At 46.6% G+C, this 19,644-nt stretch overlaps 1 protein-coding gene and 1 pseudogene across 1 annotated transcript; both read right to left on the bottom strand.

Moving 5' to 3' along the window:
* Positions 1–7,650: 7,650 nt before the first annotated feature.
* LOC147992379 (uncharacterized) lies at positions 7,651–8,229 on the bottom strand (annotated as a pseudogene).
* A 2,295-nt stretch (positions 8,230–10,524) lies between these two features.
* On the bottom strand, positions 10,525–14,620 carry LOC125527132 (putative disease resistance protein RGA3). The gene has a single exon (XM_048691701.2). It carries the CDS (start codon positions 14,618–14,620, stop codon positions 10,814–10,816), a length of 3,807 nt encoding a protein of 1,268 aa, XP_048547658.1. The 3' UTR covers positions 10,525–10,813.
* Positions 14,621–19,644: the final 5,024 nt, after the last annotated feature.

Below are 19,644 nucleotides of genomic sequence, written 5' to 3'. Positions count from 1 at the left end.
ACTTATTATTCCTGAGGGTTATTTATTTGATCAAGAAGCTTCTTTAGCTATTTTAGCTTGCAAAGATAGATATGAACTCAAAAGGTTATTAGCTAAATGGAATAAGCAATCTCTAAATGCTAGGATGAAACCTGACCCTGCTTTTGCTACTTCACCTATCTGTGTTACTGATAAGGATTATGAATTCTCTGTTGATCCTGATATAATTACTTTAGTTGAATCTGATCCTTTTCATGGCTATGAATCTGAAACTGTTGTGGCACATCTTACTAAATTAAATGATATAGCCACCCTGTTCACTAATGATGAGAGATCTCGCTACTTTTATATCCTTAAAATATTTTTGTTCTCATTAAAGGGTGATGCTAAGATATGGTTTAATTCTCTTGATCCTGGTTGTGTGCGTAGGCCCCAGGATATGATTTACTACTTTGCTGCTAAATATTTCCCTGCTCATAAGAAACAAGCTGCTTTAAAGGAAATATACAACTTTGTGCAAATTAAAGAAGAGAGTCTCCCACAAGCTTGGGGGAGGCTTATCAAGTTACTTAACGCTTTGCCTGATCATCCTCTTAAGAAAAATGAAATACTTGATATATTTTATAATGGACTAACCGATGCTTCCAGAGATTACCTGGATAGTTGTGCTGGTTCTCTTCTCAGGGAAAGAACACCGGATGAAGTTGAAACCTTATTGAATAATATGTTGACAAATGAAAATAATTGGGCACCTCCTGAGCCAGCTCCTGCTCCAATTAATGATCCTATTCCTAAACCAACTCCGAAGAAGAGAGGTGTTCTATTTCTCAGTCCCGAAGATATGCAAGAGGCAAAGAAATCTATGAAAGAAAAAGGTATTAAAGCTGAAGATGTTAAGAATTTAGCTCCTATTGAAGAAATACATGGTCTTAATTTACCGCCCGCTGAAGAAACATATGATCTTGATCATTTACTTATTGAAGAACCTCCAGACCTCGATAACCCAACATAGGTAGTAAAGGTAAATTCTCTCTATAGATATGATAGAGCTGAAATCCCTCCTACTAAAATTGCTAGTCAATGCTTGGATGAGTTTGATAATTTTATGTTTAAGCAAGAAGACTTCAATGCTTATTTTGGTAGACAATTAAAACAAGATGCTGATATGATTAAATACTTGGGTGATTATATGGCTAATATTAGAGGTGAACTTAAACTTGTTAGCAAACATGCTTCTATGGTTACCACTCAAGTAGAACAAGTACTTAAAGCTCAAAAGGAATTGCTCAATGCGATGAATAGTAAGAAAAATGATTATGCTGTTAAAGTGGCTACTAGAACTGGTAGAATGACTCAGGAACCTTTGTATCCTGAAGGCCACCCTAAGAGAATTCAGCAAGATTCTCATACAAATAATATTGATGCACCTAGTTCTTCTAAAAAGAAGAAAAAGAAAAATGATAGAACTGTGCAAACTTCTAGTGAACCTATTGCTGAACCACCTGATAATCCAAATGATATCTCTTATGTCTGATGCTGAAACACAATCTGGCAATGAACATGAACCTAATGAAAATGTTAATGATGATGTTCATAATGATGCTCAACCTAGTAATGATAATGATGTAGAAATTGAACCTGAGGTTGATCTTGATAACCCACAATGAAAGAATCAACGTTATGATAAGAAAGACTTTGTTGCTAGGAAACATGGTAAAGAAAGAGAGCCTTGGGTTCAGAAACCCATGCCTTTCCTCCCAAACCATCCAAGAAAAAGGATGATGAGGATTTTGAGCGCTTTGCTGAAATGATTAGACCAATCTTTTTGCGTATGCGATTGAATGATATGCTCAAAATGAATCCTTGTGCTAAGTACATGAAAGATATTGTTACAAATAAAAGAAAGATACCAGAAGCTGAAATTTCCACCATGCTTGCTAATTATACTTTTAAGGGTGGAATACCAAAGAAACTTGGAGATCCAGGAGTACCTACTATACCATGCTCCATTAAAAGAAACTATGTTAAAACTGCTTTATGTGATCTTGGAGCCGGTGTTAGTGTTATGCCTCTCTCTTTATATCGTAGACTTGACTTGAATAAGTTGACACCTACTGAAATATCTTTGCAAATGGCTGAGAAATCAACTGTTATACCTGTCGGTATTTGTGAGGATGTGCATGATGTGGTTGCAAACGTTACTATTTTAACGGACTTTGTTATTCTTGATATTCCCGAGGACGAGAGTATATCTATTATTCTTGGAAGACCTTTTCTTAATACTGCAGGGGCTGTTATTGATTGCAACAAAGGCAATGTCACTTTTCATGTTAATGGTAATGAGCATACGGTACACTTTCCGAGGAAACAACCTCAAGTTCATAGTATCAATTCTATCGAAAAAATTCCATCGATTATATTTGGAGGTTTTAAATTTCCTCTTCCTACTGTCAAGAAGAAATATGATATACTTATTATTGGGGATGTGCATATCCCCGTTGAGGTAACCTAGTGTTATTCGAAATTTTCTCCGGTTTCATGTTAATCGGAATGAGTTTGTTAACAAGACTTGTTCAACCTTGTTAGTGGATTCCTTTTGATGAGCATGGGATGGATGAAACTAGAAGCACAACCTTCTGTACCCTCTCTATACTTTATGTTATTTAGTTGAAATAAAGTAAAAATAGTATTTTTCTGTCTGTTTCCTGATTTATCCGTGCAATATAAAAATGTCCCGAAAATAAAAGTCCTCAGAATGACATGCCAATTTAATATGATTTTTTCGGGAATATTTGAGGATTTATGGTGCAAAAATTACCGCGGGGGGGGGGGGGGGGCTGCCACCTGGTCACGAGGGTGGAGGGCGCGCCCTACCCCCTGGGCGCGCCCCCTGCCTCATGGGCCCACGGTGGCCCTCCTCCACTTATTCCTGCGCCCATCCTCTTCTTCTTCCTCCCACAAACACGAAAACCCAACTCAAGCACGAGTTCCAGCCCTCTTTGCTGCCATTTTCGATCTCCTTGCTCAAAGCACCTCTCACAAAACTGCTTGGGGAGATTGTTCCTTGGTATGTGACTCCTCCATTGGTCCAATTAGTTTTGTTCTAGTGCTTTATTCATTGCAAATTTTTGCTGCTTAGGTGACCCTGTTCTTGAGCTTGCATGTCAAATGTATATGGTCAAAAGTAGTTTTGATGCATGATATAGGCTCTAGGCACTTGTAGGAGTGGTTGCTATCAATATTATTGAGTTTGGTTTACTTTTATTTTGAAGTTACTGAAAAAAATTCAGAATTTTTCAGAGGAAGAAAAAAATGCTTAGGAAGATGTTCCAAGGTGGTTCTTCAAAGAAGAAAGGATCCAGGCTTGCAATGCGTGATGCTGATGAAGAGCCACCAAGAGACGCTCCAGTGCGTCGTTGTGAGTGGCCTTCTGAAAATTTTATGGATCGAGCGGGAATAAAAGAAGAATTCAACGCATATTTGCGTAACGCTGATCTTGTGAGCTTCGAGGAAGAGAAGTGTAGTCAGTATCATAACCTCACTAGTTCCTTTGTGAGGAGGTTTGAATTTTCCACTTCACGTAATTCTCCAACTGTCCTGTTTGATCTTTATGATAAATCTTATACCATGGACTTAGAGGATTTTACCACTGCATGCAAACTTCCATAATGGGGTAGTATAAGGGATCCTTGCAATTATGAATTTAGAGATTTTCTTGCTAATATAACTGTGGGAGAATCAAGAGATATTACACAAGCTACCATAGGGAGCATCCACTTTCCTGCTATACATTATTTTGCTCTCTTCATAGGTAGATGCATAAATGGTAAAGATGAGGCATGTCACGTGTGTGTCCCTGACCTCAGTATTCTTAGGAGTGTTGTGTTAGGAGACAAATCATATAATTTGGGAGCCATTGTTGCACGTAGTTTGCATCTTAATAGACTTAATGGAGATTTCTTTGGTGGAATTTATGCAACTCGTGTAGCTAATTTTCTTGGTATAGATGTACGCGAAGATGATATTGAATTACCTCATGCCTATCTAGATTTTAATGCTATGGTTCACCACCATTTTGTCGAGAGGAACGAATCACCTCTCCAGTACCGACTAATCTTTGACAAACGCCGTGCTGTCCGTATTACTCTCCCTGCTCCTGCTTTCTTTGATTATCAGGCAAGAGGAGGATATACTATTACCAGAGAGGAGGCAGATGAGTATGAGAGGAGGGCGGAGGCCGCTCGTCGCCACACTACAGCTCAGGAGGCGATAGCCGCTGCATCACAGTACGGCCCCAGCTACACCTACGGGTATCCGCCAGGGTATCCCTGGCAATAAACCAACTTAGACCAAAAGCCTAAGCTTGGGGGAATTCCAGCTTAGTCCAATGCACGTGCACTCTTATTATTATTCACATCGTTCGGTCGTGCAAGTGAAAGGCAATTATGATGATATATGATGGACTGACTGAGATGAGAAAAGCTGGTATGAACTCGACCTCTTTTGTTTTTGTAAATATGATGAGTTCATCGTCCTTGATTCAGCTTGTTATGAATAAACATGTTTGCGATGACAATTAGAGATCATAGTTGCTTGTGCCATGCTTGATTAGCTATGAGTTATAATGGTTTACCTTGCATGCCAACATGCTATTGAGATGGTTATGATGTGGTATGATGGGGTGGTATCCTCCTTTGAATGATTTAAGTGACTTGACTTGGCACATGTTCACACATGCAGTTGAAATAAATCAACATAGCCTTCACGATATTTATGTTCATGGTGGATTATATCCTACTCATGCTTGCATCCAATGTTTATTAATTTTAATGCATGTACATGGCTGTTGTCGCTCTCTGGTTGGTCGCTTCCCAGTCTTTTGCTAGCCTTCACCTGTACTAAGCGGGAATACTGCTTGTGCATCCAATCCCTTAAACCCCAAAGTTATTCCAGATGAGTCCACTATACCTTCCTATATGCGGTATCTACCTACCGTTCCAAGTAAATTTGTATGTGCCAAACTCTAAACCTTCAAATAATCATCCTGTTTGTATGCTCGAATAGCTCATGTATCAACTAGGGTTGTCTGTATCTTCCATGCTAGGCGGGTTGTTCTCAAGAGGAGTGGACTCCGCTCCTCACTCACGAGAAAATGGCTGGTCACCGGGATGCCCAGTCCCATGCTTTATGCAAACTAAATCAAAATAATTGCAAAACAAAACTCCCCCTGGGACTGTTGTTAGTTGGAGGCACTCGTTGTTTCGAGCAAGCCATGGATTGATGTTTGTTGGTGGAGGGGGAGTATAAACTTTACCATTCTGTTTGGGAACCGCCTATAATGTGTGTAGCATGGAAGATGTCGCCATCTCTTGGTTGTTATGTTGACAATGAAAGTATACCGCTCAAAATATTATTCACCTCTATTTCAAAACCGAGCTCTGGCACCTCTACAAATCCCTGTTTCCCTCTGCGAAGGACCTATCTATTTACTTTTATGTTGAGTCATCACCCTCTTATTAAAAGCACTAGCTGGAGAGTGCAGCTGTCATTTTCATTCATCACTGTTAATTTATATTGGGTGTGACTATGATTGGATCTCTTTTACCATGAATTACAATGTCTAGTCAGTCCTTGATCTTTAAAGGTGCTCCGCATTTATATTTTGCGGTCTCAGAAAGGGCTAGCGAGATACCATCTTGTTATATCATATTATGATTGTTTTGAGAAAGTGTTGTCATCCGAGATTTATTATTATGGCTTGCTAGTTGATTATGCTATTGATATGGGTAATCATGAGACCTGAGAATTATTGCAAATGTGGTTAGTTATAATCTTTGCTGAAAACTTGAATGCTAGCTTGACATATTTATAACAACAAGAGCAAACAGAGTTTGTAAAAGTTTTTCTTTATTTCTTTCAGTTTGTCAACTGAATTGCTTGAGGACAAGCAAGGTTTAAGCTTGGGGGAGTTGATACGTCTCCGTCGTATCTACTTTTCCAAACACTTTTGCCCTTGTTTTGGACTCTAACTTGTATGATTTGAATGGACTAACCAGGATTGGCGCTGTTTTCAGCAGAACTGCCATGATGTTGTTTTATGTGCAGAAAACAAAAGTTCTCGGAATGACCTGAAACTCCACGGAATATCTTACAATAAATAATAAATAATCCTCGCCAAAGATGAAGACCAGGGCGCGCCCCCCTACCTCGTGGCCCTCCTGGAGACCTCCCGACTCCAACTCCAACTCTATATATTTGCTTTCGGGGAGAAAAAAATAGAGGAGAAGATTTCATCGCTTTTTACGATACGGAGCCGCCGCCAAGCCCTAAAACCTCTCGGGAGGGCTGATCTGGAGTCCATTCGGGGCTCCGGAGAGGGGGATTCGTCGTCGTCGTCATCATCAACCATGCTCCATCACCAATTTCATGATGCTCACCGCCGTGCGTGAGTAATTCCATCGTAGGCTTGCTGGAGGATGGTTGATGAGATTTACCATGTAATCGAGTTAGTTTTGTTAGGGTTTGATCCCTAGTATCCACTATGTTCTGAGATTGATGTTGCTATGACTTTGGTATGCTTAATGCTTGTCACTAGGGCCCGAGTGCCATGATTTCAGATCTGAACCTATTATGTTTTCATCAATATATGAGAGTTCTTGATCCTATCTTGCAAGTCTATAGTCACCTATTATGTGTTATGATCCGTTAACCCCGAAGTGACAATAATCGGGATACTTACCGGTGATGACCGTAGTTTGAGGAGTTCATGTATTCACTATGTGCTAATGCTTTGTTCCGGTACTCTATTAAAAGGAGGCCTTAATATCCCTTAGTTTCCATTAGGACCCCGCTGCCACCGGAGGGTAGGACAAAAGATGTCATGCAAGTTCTTTTCCGTAAGCACGTATGACTATATTCGGAATACATGCCTACAGTACATTGATGAATTGGAGATAGTTCTGTGTCACCCTATGTTATGACTGTTACATGGTGAACCACATCCGGCATAATTATCCATCACTGATCCGATGCCTACGAGCTTTCCATATACTGGTTTACGCTTATTTACTTTCCAGTTGATATTGTTACAATCACTACATAATACCAAAAATATTGCTTTGCTTTCATTACTCTTTTGTTACCGTTACCACCACTATCATATTACTTTACTGCTAAACACTTTGCTGCATATACTAAGTTTCCAGGTGTGGTTGAATTGACAACTCAGCTGCTAATACTTGAGAATATTCTTTGGCTCCCCTTGTGTTGAATCAATAAATTTGGGTTGAATACTCTACCCTCGAAAGCTGTTGCGATCCCCTATACTTGTGGGTTATCAGTTGCCAATCCCTCGACAATTCTAGCAGAAAATATTCATTGGGACCGGCGGTCCTTCGCCGGGGAGGCCGCCAAACGCCCATCATTACCTTTTCCACCTCCATCGATCGGTACCTTCTTCACATTGTTGTTGATATTCTTCTCTGAAAGTCCCTTCTCCGTCATCAGCGACATTTTGGACCTCTTAGGATCTTGCTTAGGTGGCGGGCTAGGAGGAATAACGCCCCCTTTGGCCTTCTCAACAATCACCAGCTCCATCCCCGTCCCTGACTGGTTAACAACCTGCTCAGAGCCGTGCTTTCGGTTAGGGTCGGCCACCTCCATGTCAATGTCCTATGCACCTTGGCCATCAGCACCTACGTACTGTGGGTTCTCTTCAGTGTTTCTGGGATGATTATTTGCCTTTTGCATGTCATTACGCCTGCGTGTCCCCCAAGTTGTAATCGCTGGGGCGTGCAAATTCCTGAAGACAAGAGCAGAAGGAGGATTCACCCCATCCCCATGTTCTTCAAATTCATGGCCCATCATGCCACAAACTTGGCACCAGTCCAGCAAACGCTCATATTTCACAGCGAAGATCTCCCTCTCTCCGCCACGAATCAAAGATGTGGCTTTTTTCAGAGGATTACGAACATCAAGACGTACTCGAACCCGGTAGAAGTTGCCTTCGAAATCGAATGAGGATGGTTCAGCATCAACATACTCACCAATCTTCGATGCTAGAGCCTTTATCTTTCCGTGTTATGCCATTGGAAGATCAAGTATTCTTGCCCAGATTTCAAAAGTGAAGAGCTCAATGGACGATGGTTTTGTGTATCCATCATATAGAGCAATAACCACCGGGTTTCCCCTGAAGTGCCACGGCCCTCCTTTGGTCACCTTCTCCCAATCGCCCAAGCAATTGAATTGCATCTGAAACAAGTTTTTCTCAAGTGTTTTGATCTTGACCGGCCTCGCCAGGTCCCAAGATGATCTCATATTGCGAAAGAACCAGTATGTGCTAAAACTCTTGTCCATATGAACACGAGCTAGGATCATCCACCGCAGGTCCTCCTCCGCTGGAGCATCACCCTCGTCAAAGACCACATCATCAAGGTCATCATCCTTCAGAGCAAGCTCTTTCATAAGTGCCTCCAGTCTGTCCTTCCCCTTTGAGCTTGATGCAGATGGATCGCCCCGTCGCGCCATGATCGACGCCGAAGGGAAACAGACAACGGATCGATCTCAATGATCTCACAGCCCCGGGAGATATCAAAAAACCCTAACCCCTACCCCAATCGGATCCGCCCCAAGGCCGGGTAGCAGTCCAAGACTACCCCGGAGTCGCCAAATGAAAAGAAGTGACGTCTGGGAGCGTCGTGTCGTCGATGCCATTAGCCCAAAGTAAAGTTGGCGGATGTGCCTTGAAGTCCGGCCCACGTGCATGTAATTTTGGTTCGGTACGACATGCGATTAAAAGGGTTGGGCCGACCTTCGGCTCACCACGAACAAGGCCGACCCCGAAAGGCGGGCCTTAAGGTCGGGCACAACACGACCCTTTTAATTGCGGGCCGGCATGACATGGCCCGATGTCGCATGCGACCCATTTGGCTTGTAAGTATTAACTAGGATTTCCCCCCTATTTTTTAAAGATTTTCCTATATTTTTTTTATTAATTTTCTAGATTTTCATGCATTTATTTATTAGTTTTTTTAATTTTTAAAAACAAAAGGCTTGGAGGCCCACAAAGCTGAAAAGCAACACAGGCCGACCAGCAGCCGTGTGGTGCCAGACCGATCCACGTGACAAGGCCTTCGGGCTAGCACGACACGACCCGTGCGTCAAACCTGGCCATCTGGGCCAACATAGTTCACGCGGCCCGTTTATAAATGGGTCATGCCATGCCGACACGCGTGCCTTGCATCGAGGCCCAAGCACAACACATTAGCCGAATGTGTCGGTCTGACCTGCTTGCTATTTCGGCCTTTTGGGTTGTTTAAAAATTTAAAATAAAATCACATGAGCCTAGCCTCACAGCCCAGGCACACGGGCCGACCCAGAAGCACGCGTACCCGACATATGGGCCAGCCTAGAAGCATGGCTATGCCAAGCCCTTTTACAGCCATGCCGGGTTGGGCCGGCCCATGTGGCCAGGTTTGGACCGGAGTAGCCCATCCTACGCACCACACAACCGGTCCACAGGCCCCCAAATCCCCCAAGTAGGCCATCTAGAACGAGACCTCCTATATTGGCATGTGACGCGCTGGCCCATGAGCGGGCTGGACGCCCCCATTGTTTTATTCTATATTCTTTTTGGTTTTCTGTTTGCTTTTATTTAATTTTCTTCTTCAAAATACTACGTAATTTAGAAAAGTTCCAAATTTCAACAAAAGTGAATTTTTGTAATAAAATGTTCATGATTTTTTGAAATTTAATGAACATTTTCTTATTTTGGTGAAATATTTTGCATGATCTTTTTCATAATGATGAACATCTTTTTATATTTGGTGAACAAAATTTGAATATGATGAACTATTTTTAAAAACTTGATGAAAAAAACTTGTATTCAAGAATATTTTTTTGAATAATGGATGAACACATTCGATGGACAAATTTTGTATTTGATGCACATTTTTTTTGAAATCGTTGAACAAATTTGGAATTTGATGAATTTTTTTGAATTCGATTAACAAATTTTGAATTTGGATGAACATTTTTTCAACCCGATGAACAAAAAAAATGAATTTTATGAACATTTTTACACATTGATGAACATTTTTGAATTTGATACAAAAAAAACTTCGTGAATTTGGATTTTTTTTTGCAAAAAAGTGAAAAGTAAAATAAAGAAAAAAATTCCATCCCTTGTGGCCAAGAGGCACCGCTGCACCTCCACCCATGCCAGTAGTAGCAACCCGACGGCCTAGCCGCCTCCTTGCACGCCGGACACGGCGAGGGACGGGCAGATCGAGCAGGCCGCAAAACGCGGAACGAGATCCGGCCTCCCCGCACGTCACACAGCGCCGGCACCGCGCCGCCCATGCCCTCGCCCGCCAGCAGGGAGTAAGGCCGCGACCCTCCAGCGACGCCGCACGACGGCAACGGCGACCTCCACGCAGCGCCCCGTCACGCGCCCCCGCGAGCCTCCCTCCCGGCACCTTCCGCGGCGAGAGGGCCCACCGCCACCGCGGCGCCGGCCAGCGGCAGCGGTGGTTGGTGGGGATGTGGTACTCGGCGGCCGCGGATCCGGATGCGCCTCCCCCGGATCGCCCGACGCAGACACGGGGCTGGGGGGAGAGTTGACTCGAGACAAAGTGTGCGTGCAAATGGGAAAATGTGGAGTTCACAGCTTCGCAAAAACTGAATTGCAGGTACCAATGTCATCTCAATCTCTATGCCAACAGTCCGAAGCAATATAATACAGTAGGTTTCATACGATTCAGATGGATGCATTGATCAAGTACTACTTCAATCAATCAGACAATGTCTGCAGATACAGGGGAACAAGAATGCCGCACTACTCCTGCCGAGCAGCAATATTATGCCCATCAATGTAAACGACACCAACCTTGGCAATCTTGGGCCGATCAAGTTCGTCGTCGAGGCACCTCTGGATCAGCTCCGGACTGCACTTGGATATGGAGAGCCTCTTCAGCGACGCCGGCAAGCCGTTCGCCGGCAGTGCCTGAATGGCCGGGCAGTTGTCCACACACAGCTCTTCCAGCGCAGGCAGAGTGTACAGGTTCTCCGGCAGCTCACTCAGTTCACCGCAGCCTCTGATGCTCAGGGTGTGCAGCTTCTCCAGCCACTCAAACTCCCAGGAACCGTCAAAGAACGCGCCACGGCTCCCGTGGATCTCGAGTGTCTCGAGAGAATGGAGCTTGTCAAACATGTTCAGGGTCACAAACGACGTGTTCTCCAGCTGAAGGCTGTACACGTTGAACATGGAGCTCAGCCAGTCCAGAGACTCAGCAACCTTGCCGCCATGATCGGAGCTCACGTGCGAGCAGCCGCTGATCTTCAGCACCCACACCGAGAAGAGGAAAGGGTACTCGTCCACCCACCCGCCCCGCGCGACGAAGCACTCGCTGATCTCCAGCGTCCGCAGCGACGCGTGGAACTTGTCCACGAGCAGCTTCGGGCAGTCGTACAGTGAGAGGTCCCTCAGCGAGGTGAGATCCTTGAAGCCGTCGGGCAGATCGCAGGCGACATCGTCACAGCTCTTGATCGACAGAGCCTCGAGAGACCGCAGGAGGTGCTGCTGCTGAAGAAGGCCGGATCCCAGGGACCTCAGCTTGTGGCACCGGTGTATGTGTAACGTGGTGAGCCGCGACGTCCATCTACCACCTTCCTCTGATGTTGATGACATTGCTTCTTCTGATGATGACTGCTTGTCATGAATCATTGGCAGCAGCTCGAGACCAACATTTTCAATGATCATGGTGGTGAGCGTAAGGGGGACGTCCGGAAAGGTCGTCAGGCTGGGACAGTTTCTTATTTCCAGCTTGCAGAGGCAGGGGAATGACATGTGTCTTGTCGAGTTGCCGGTCGACCATCCGGTGAAATGTGAAGCGTCTTCGATGATGAGCCTTTTGAGCTTCGGGAACAATTCTTGATCTGATAGTTGAGAAATGGCCACCTTGTTGACAGAGTGCATCCTCTTGATCTCAAGGACCTCGAGGCAAGGCATGTCATGCAAGCAAGGCAGGCTCTCCCAGTTCAGGCAATCTGTCAAGCACATAGATGTAACATTCGGCAGGGAGCAAGAGGTCTTCAGCATCCATGGTGGAGACCTTATTCCTGCATAGCCCGAAACCGTCAGAATCTCTATGTTCTCATGTGGCTGCAGGCACTCAAGCAGCTCTTCATCACCTGAAACCTCGTTGCTTCCGGCCATGGAACTGCTAGGCCATGACAGGTGTAGTTTGCTCAGGTGCTGTAATTTGTTCAGGTGCTTTGTTCCCTTCAGGATACCCTTCATGAACCCACTGGCATCGCTCCGCCGGAGATTCGCAACGCGAAGCGCGCCTTTGAGCTGCACCATTTGGCGTAGGGCATTGGCATGCGCGCCACTCTTGATGCAGATTGCCTCCAGTTCTTGCAGATTTGAGAGTAGTTGGATGTCAGGTATGGCCGAAAGGAAAGCTTCACATGCACGCAGATGCTTCAGATGAATCAAGTTTGTCATGCCATTGGGAGGACGGAGGTACGGAGAGTTGCACTTGACGTCAAGTACCTGCAGCAGGTGGAGCTGGCACATTGTCTCTGGAAGTTCAGTGAGTCTGTTCCTGGACAGGTTGAGATACCGGAGGTGTCGGAGCAGGCCGATCTCAGCAGGCAGAAGTGAAATGTTTGCAGACGATAAGCCGAGGACCCTCACGCTCTTTGCGATCGAGAAAACCTCGGCTAGAACTTCCAAGAAATCATCTGAATCGCCAAAATCTTCGAAGAACAGGATTGTGCGGACCCGCTGGAGGAAATGGTGATCGGAGGGATGTGAGAGCTGCAATGCCAGATCCATCTTCAGCTTCAGCAGGTTGTTAGTTGTGATTGTCAGGTGACGAACTTCCTGTGGCACTTCGCCTGAGCTATCAGTGACCATGTGAAACTGGCTCCCTGAGACTGCTCGCGACAGCCTCTGCATCGTGTGGTGCATGACGTATCTGTTCCTTCCCAGAGGCTGGAAGAAGCATCGTTCGACAAGCTCATCGAAGAACTCGCCGGCGACGTCCTCCAATGTCGCCGCGGGATCATCGGAATATATGAACCCATGTGCTACCCACATCTGCTCCAGTTCTTCCTTTCGGAAGACATAGTCACCTGGAAACACCGCACAGTATGCGAAGCACTGCTTGAGGCGGGGATCAAGGTGCTGGTAGCTCAGCCAGAGCGCCGGCGAGATCCCGCCGATTTCCCCCTGCTGCCACAAGTTGTCATCCAGGACATCTTTCCAGTGGCCTTCTTCGTCCCGCCGGAAGTAGAGTGAACGCCCGATTGCCCGTGCCGGTAACGGTGAGCAGCCCATGTTCTTGGCTATTTGGCATGCGACTTGCTCCATGGGTGATAGCTCCTCCTCCTCCTCTTCGAGGTCGTCCCATTCATCCACCAGCGGAGTGCAGTCTTCTTCGGCTTCATCTGCAGCCCCAAATGCGAAATGCTTGAACATCCTCCAGTAGTCATCGAATGCCAGAGGCCCGAGGATCAGCGGGGTCATTGTCCCCATAGCTGCGGCGGCATCTTCGGATTGAGTTGTCACCATGATCAAGCTCCTCCGAGCAGCTGGTTGCAGCACCTCCATCAGATCTCTCCACTGGGCATCGCTGACATCTGTGATGCGGTCGAGCACGAGGAGGAACCTCTTGCCGGCCAGCTGGGCCAGCAGAAGCTCCCTGGCGTCTTGGATGTCATGGCCGGCGTCTCCTGCAACCACCGGATGGATCATCTGGAGCATGAGCTGCTTACTGAGCAGGAGCTCGCCAGAGACGTGCGCCCACATGCGCAGGGGAAACTCGGCCTTGATGATCTCGTGGTGGAAGATGAGCTGGGTGAGCGCCGTCTTGCCGACCCCCTCGGCGCCGACGACGGGGAGCACGCCGACGCCAAGGCGGTAACGCAGGTCGTCGCCGAGCCTCACCGCCTTCACGATCTGGTCCACCTCGGCCTCCCTGCCGAAGATGTCGTACTTGTCACGCACGGCATCCCCCGGCGATTTTACGGAGACGATGGTGGCGTAGTTCTTCCTTGGCACGACGTGCTCGTACGTGGACGTGCACCTGTAGGTGGCCTGAGCCACCGCCTCAAATGCTTCTCTTAGTCCGTCCAGATTGACATTGACGGCGCTGCTCCTCTTCTTGCTTGAGCTCTTCCAAAGGGAGCTGCCACTACCAGTAGATGAAGCGGTGGTTCTTGGTGGGCTGAAGCACAGCAAAAACCTCATCGGGCTGCGTGGTTTCCTGGTGGCGCCGGCGACCGAGGCCGGCGTGCTGGCGTTCGACCCGGGATCGCCGCCTCCGGCCGCCTCGGCATGACGGAGCGCGTACTCGAGGTCGTCGAGGGCGTCGTCCGCGGAGCATGCCGCGTCGAGCAGGTCCTGGATGGGGCGCTGGCTCGAGTCGATGGCGCCGGCGTCGGCCGCGTCGAGCACGCGCCAGACGGCCGCGAGGAGCCCCTCCAGGCGACGCAGGTGGCCCACCGCGGCCTCGTCGAGCTCGGCCAGCAGCGCGATGCCCTTGCGGATCAGGCGGGCGAGCACGGCGGCGACGAATGCCGAGGCCGACCATCCGACCATCGTGGCGAGCTTGTGCGGTGGTGTCGCCATTGCCATTGCGATGTTCCCAGCGTTTGTTCGGGAGCTGGATAACCAATCTGCCAACTCGTATGATGATCAGTTCCATGGAAGAAGCAAATGGAAGCGGCTTGCTGTTGTGGTTGCCACGTCGCTGACTGTGCGCTGTTGATCAAGTCGTGCATCGATTTAAAAGCATTGATTGGTTATAAGTCGTGCACGTACGCACCACGCACGCTGGTGCACAGACGACGTGCGTGCACGTACGCACGGTTCTTGAATTAGTGTGCGCTGCAAATTCAACATTATGGCTATGTTTGATAGCGAAGTATTGAGAAAAACAAAGTATCAACAAACTACAGAAGTTTAGTCCGTGGGTGTAAAATACCATGGTTTTGACATAATACAGAGCGCCTATCTGACAATGCCGTGGGCAGCGTTGTAAATTTAGTTGGCTAGCCGGCCGTGTTTTTTTCGAATATGCACGAGTATGCATATCATATATTAAAAAATAAATGCAAAGAATGCCTCCACCACCAATTTACAAAGGTCTTGTTACAACGCTACTCCTCACTACTCGTCCGCTCCGCTGCTCTAGTCTAAGGAAGAAGGGGTCCATATTCCCTTTAAACTTGCCGGCTATCGACCATAACCTTCCTTCAGACCTGACCCTACCCATGAGCTCACCCATGAAGGGCGAAGCCCCATCAAACACAATAAGGTTCCGATGCTTTCACAACTCCCACAAAGTTAGTACAAAGATAGTGTGGAGATCCTTCTGCGTCCAATCCAGTTTGCCCAGGGCCTCACAAATCACCGCCCATGTCGATCTGGCAAACACACATGTTAATAGTACATGATTTATAGGTTCATCCTCCTCGCATAAGGGACATGTGTCTTGATGCGGCAGTCTCGTGCAAGACGATCCGATGTCCAGCACCAATCCTTGAGTGCGAGCCAGGTAAAGAATTTGCATGTAGATGGGGCCCGAGACTTTCAAGTCAGCTCCGACATGGGTTCCACCGTCCGACCCCAAAACCTAGCCGCATATGCCGACCTCACCGAGAAGTGGCCGTTGGTCTCCCATGCCCAAGAAATAGAATCTGGCACGTCCACCTCTGGCTCCCACGTGCCGACTCTTATCCATAACGCGAGGAATTCATGTAGTGCCTCACCCCCAAGATTAGGGCCAACATCCCCTGCCCAAGACCCATTTTCGATGGCCGGAGCAACCATCCCCGTCGATTCGATCCACACTAGGATCTTGTTGTAGATCTTTCGAGCAATCTCCTGAACCCTCATACCGTCTATCCATCGATCCTCCTAGAATAATGTATTGAGGCCACAATGCGCTTTACTCGTCGTCGCCGCCTGGAAAAGTAGCTTCGCTTCCTTAGGGACATTTATTTTGAATTCACTCCAGGGTCTACTTGTGTCCACCCTTTTGAGCCATGGCCACATTGAGCCATTTGAGGTTCGGTATCCCTAGACCACTAGCCCACTTCGGTCTACAAACCGAATCCCAGGAGACCGCACGGTTCCCACCGTTTGCGGCAGCCCTTCTGCACCAAAGAAACCCTCTACACACCTTGTTCATCGCAACAATAGTCTTCATCAGTAGATCCAGAGCCATCACGGCATCAATGGGCATGGCAAGTCGTCCGCTATTCGGCATTAGAGCCGCTTTCCACTTGGGTAGGCAGTTTGCCATTTGATCAACTAGGTACTGCAACAACGTCACCGATTGCTTTCTCAAAGACAATGGCAGCCCAAGGTATTTGATTGGAAAAGAGCCTCTCGGGGATCCCAATTCTCCACAAGCCATAGTGATTTCCTGATCATTGCATCTTATTGGGAGGGCCGCCGATTTCACCATGTTTATTCGTAGGCCTGACGCCTCCCCAAACATTTCCAAGATGTTCTTGCACACCTCCAGTTCCACCGGTTTAGGATTGATGAACACCACCACGTCATCTGGCTAGACGGCCGTTGCATTGTACTAATCGACCATGCACATGGTGCTAGCAAGCATCTAACTAATCCCATCATGATATTATTGGGGAACGTAGTAATTTCAAAAAATTTCCTACGCACACGCAAGATCATGGTGATGCATAACAACGAGAGGGGAGAGTGTGATCTACGTACCCTTGTAGATCGACAACGGAAGCGTTAGCACAATGTGGTTGATGTAGACATACGTCTTCACGGCCCGGCCGATCAAGCACCGAAACTACGGCACCTCCGAGTTCTAGCACACGTTCAGCTCGATGACGATCCTCGGACTCCGATCCAGCAAAGTATCGGGGAAGAGTTCCGTCAGCACGACGGCGTGGTGACGATCTTGATGTACTACCGTTGCAGGGCTTCGCCTAAGCACCGCTACAATATTATCGAGGACTATGGTGGAAGGGGGCACCGCACACGGCTAAGAATATGATCACGTGGATCAACTTGTGTCTAGGGGTGCCCCCTGCCTCCGTATATAAAGGATCAAAGGGGGGGGGTGGCCGGCCAGGAGAGGGCGCGCCAGGAGGAGTCCTACTTCCTCCGGGAGTAGGATTCCCCCCCTTTCCTAGTTGGAATAGGATTCGGGAGGGAGGAAAGAGGAGAGAGAGAAGGAAGGGGGCGCCGGCCCCCTCTCCTTGTCCTATTCGGACTAGGGGGGAGGGGCGCGCGGCCCAGCCCTGGCCACCTCTCCTCTCTTCCACTAAAGCCCACTAAGGCCCAAGTACCTCTCGGGGGGTTTCGGTAACCTCCCGGTACTCCGGTAAAATCCCGATTTCACCCGGAACACTTCCGATATCCAAATATAGGCTTCCAATATATCAATCTTTATGTCTCGACCATTTCGAGACTCCTCGTCATGTCGTGATCACATCCGGGACTCCGAACAAACTTCGGTACATCAAAAATACATAAACTCATAATATAACTGTCATTGAAACCTTAAGCGTGCGGACCCTACGGGTTCGAGAACAATGTAGACATGACCGAGACACGTCTCCGGCCAATAACCAATAGCGGAACCTGGATGCTCATATTGGCTCCTACATATTCTACGAAGATCTTTTATCGGTCAGACCGCATAACAACATACGTTGTTCCCTTTGTCATCGGTATGTTACTTGCCCGAGATTCGATCGTCGGTATCTCAATACCTAGTTCAATCTCGTTACCGGCAAGTCTCTTTACTCGTTCTGTAATACATCATCTCACAACTAACTCATTAGTTGCAATGCTTGCAAGGCTTATGTGATGTGCATTACTGAGAGGGCCCAGAGATACCTCTCCGACAATCGGAGTGACAAATCCTAATCTTGAAATACGCCAACCCAACATGTACCTTTGGAGACACCTGTAGAGCTCCTTTATAATCACCCAGTTACGTTGTGACGTTTGGTAGCACACAAAGTGTTCCTCCGGCAAACGGGAGTTGCATAATCTCATAGTCATAGGAACATGTATAAGTCATGAAGAAAGCAATAGCAACATACTAAACGATCGGGTGCTAAGCTAATGGAATGGGTCATGTCAATCAGATCATTCACCTAATGATGTGATCCCGTTAATCAAATAACAACTCTTTGTCCATGGTTAGGAAACATAACCATCTTTGATTAACAAGCTAGTCAAGTAGAGGCATACTAGTGACACTCTGTTTGTCTATGTATTCACACATGTATTATGTTTCCGGTTAATACAATTCTAGCATGAATAATAAACATTTATCATGATATAAGGAAATAAATAATAACTTTATTATTGCCTCTAGGGCATATTTCCTTCAGTCTCCCACTTGCACTAGAGTCAATAATCTAGATTACACAGTAATGATTCTAACACCCATGGAGCCTTGGTGTTGATCATGTTTTGCTCGTGGAAGAGGCTTAGTCAACGGGTCTGCTACATTCAGATCCGTATGTATCTTGCAAATCTCTATGTCTCCCACCTGGACTAGATCCCGGATGGAATTGAAGCGTCTCTTGATGTGCTTGGTTCTCTTGTGAAATCTGGATTCCTTTGCCAAGTCAATTGCACCAGTATTGTCACAAAAGATTTTCATTGGACCCGATGCATTAGGTATGACACCTAGATCGGATATGAACTCCTTCATCCAGACTCTTTCATTTGCTGCTTCTGAAGCAGCTATGTATTCCGCTTCACACGTAGATCCCGCCACGACGCTTTGTTTAGAACTGCACCAACTGACAGCTCCACCGTTTAATGTAAATACGTATCCGGTTTGCGATTTAGAATCGTCCGGATCAGTGTCAAAGCTCGCATCGACGTAACCACTTACGATTAGCTCTTTTTCACCTCCATAAACGAGAAATATATCCTTAGTCCTTTTCAGGTATTTCAGGATGTTCTTGACCGCTGTCCAGTGATCCACTCCTGGATTACTTTGGTACCTCCCTGCTAGACTTATAGCAAGGCACACATCAGGTCTGGTACACAGCATTGCGTACATGATAGAGCCTATGGCTGAAGCATAGGGAACATCTTTCATTTTCTCTCTATCTTCTGCAGTGGTCGGGCATTGAGTCTGACTCAACTTCACACCTTGTAACACAGGCAAGAATCCTTTCTTTGCTTGATCCATTTTGAACTTCTTCAAAACTTTGTGAAGGTATGTGCTTTGTGAAAGTCCAATTAAGCGTCTTGATCTATCTCTATAGATCTTAATGCCTAATATGTAAGCAGCTTCACCGAGGTCTTTCATTGAAAAACTCTTATTCAAGTATCCCTTTATGCTATCCAGAAATTCTATATCATTTCCAATTAGTAATATGTCATCCACATATAATATCAGAAATGCTACAGAGCTCCCACTCACTTTCTTGTAAATACAGGCTTCTCCAAAAGTCTATATAAAACCAAATGCTTTGATCACACTATCAAAGCGTTTATTCCAACTCCGAGAGGCTTGCACCAGTCCATAAATAGATCGTTGGAGCTTGCACACTTTGTTAGCTCCCTTTGGATCGATAAAACCTTCTGGTTGCATCATATACAACTCTTCTTCCAGAAATCCATTCAGGAATGCAGTTTTGACATCC

This window comes from Triticum urartu, chromosome 1A (assembly GCF_056163025.1).
Source record: "Triticum urartu cultivar PI428250 chromosome 1A, HENAU_Tu73, whole genome shotgun sequence".
Classification (NCBI taxonomy): domain Eukaryota; kingdom Viridiplantae; phylum Streptophyta; class Magnoliopsida; order Poales; family Poaceae; genus Triticum; species Triticum urartu.
The sequence above is the reverse complement of the archived record's forward strand: the minus strand, read 5'-3'. Positions and strand labels throughout refer to the sequence as shown.

Bases quoted from the DNA above. Each gene is read 5' to 3' on its own strand.
- LOC125527132 (XM_048691701.2), bottom strand. From the start codon at position 14,620: ATGGCAATGGCGACACCACCGCACAAGCTCGCCACGATGGTCGGATGG.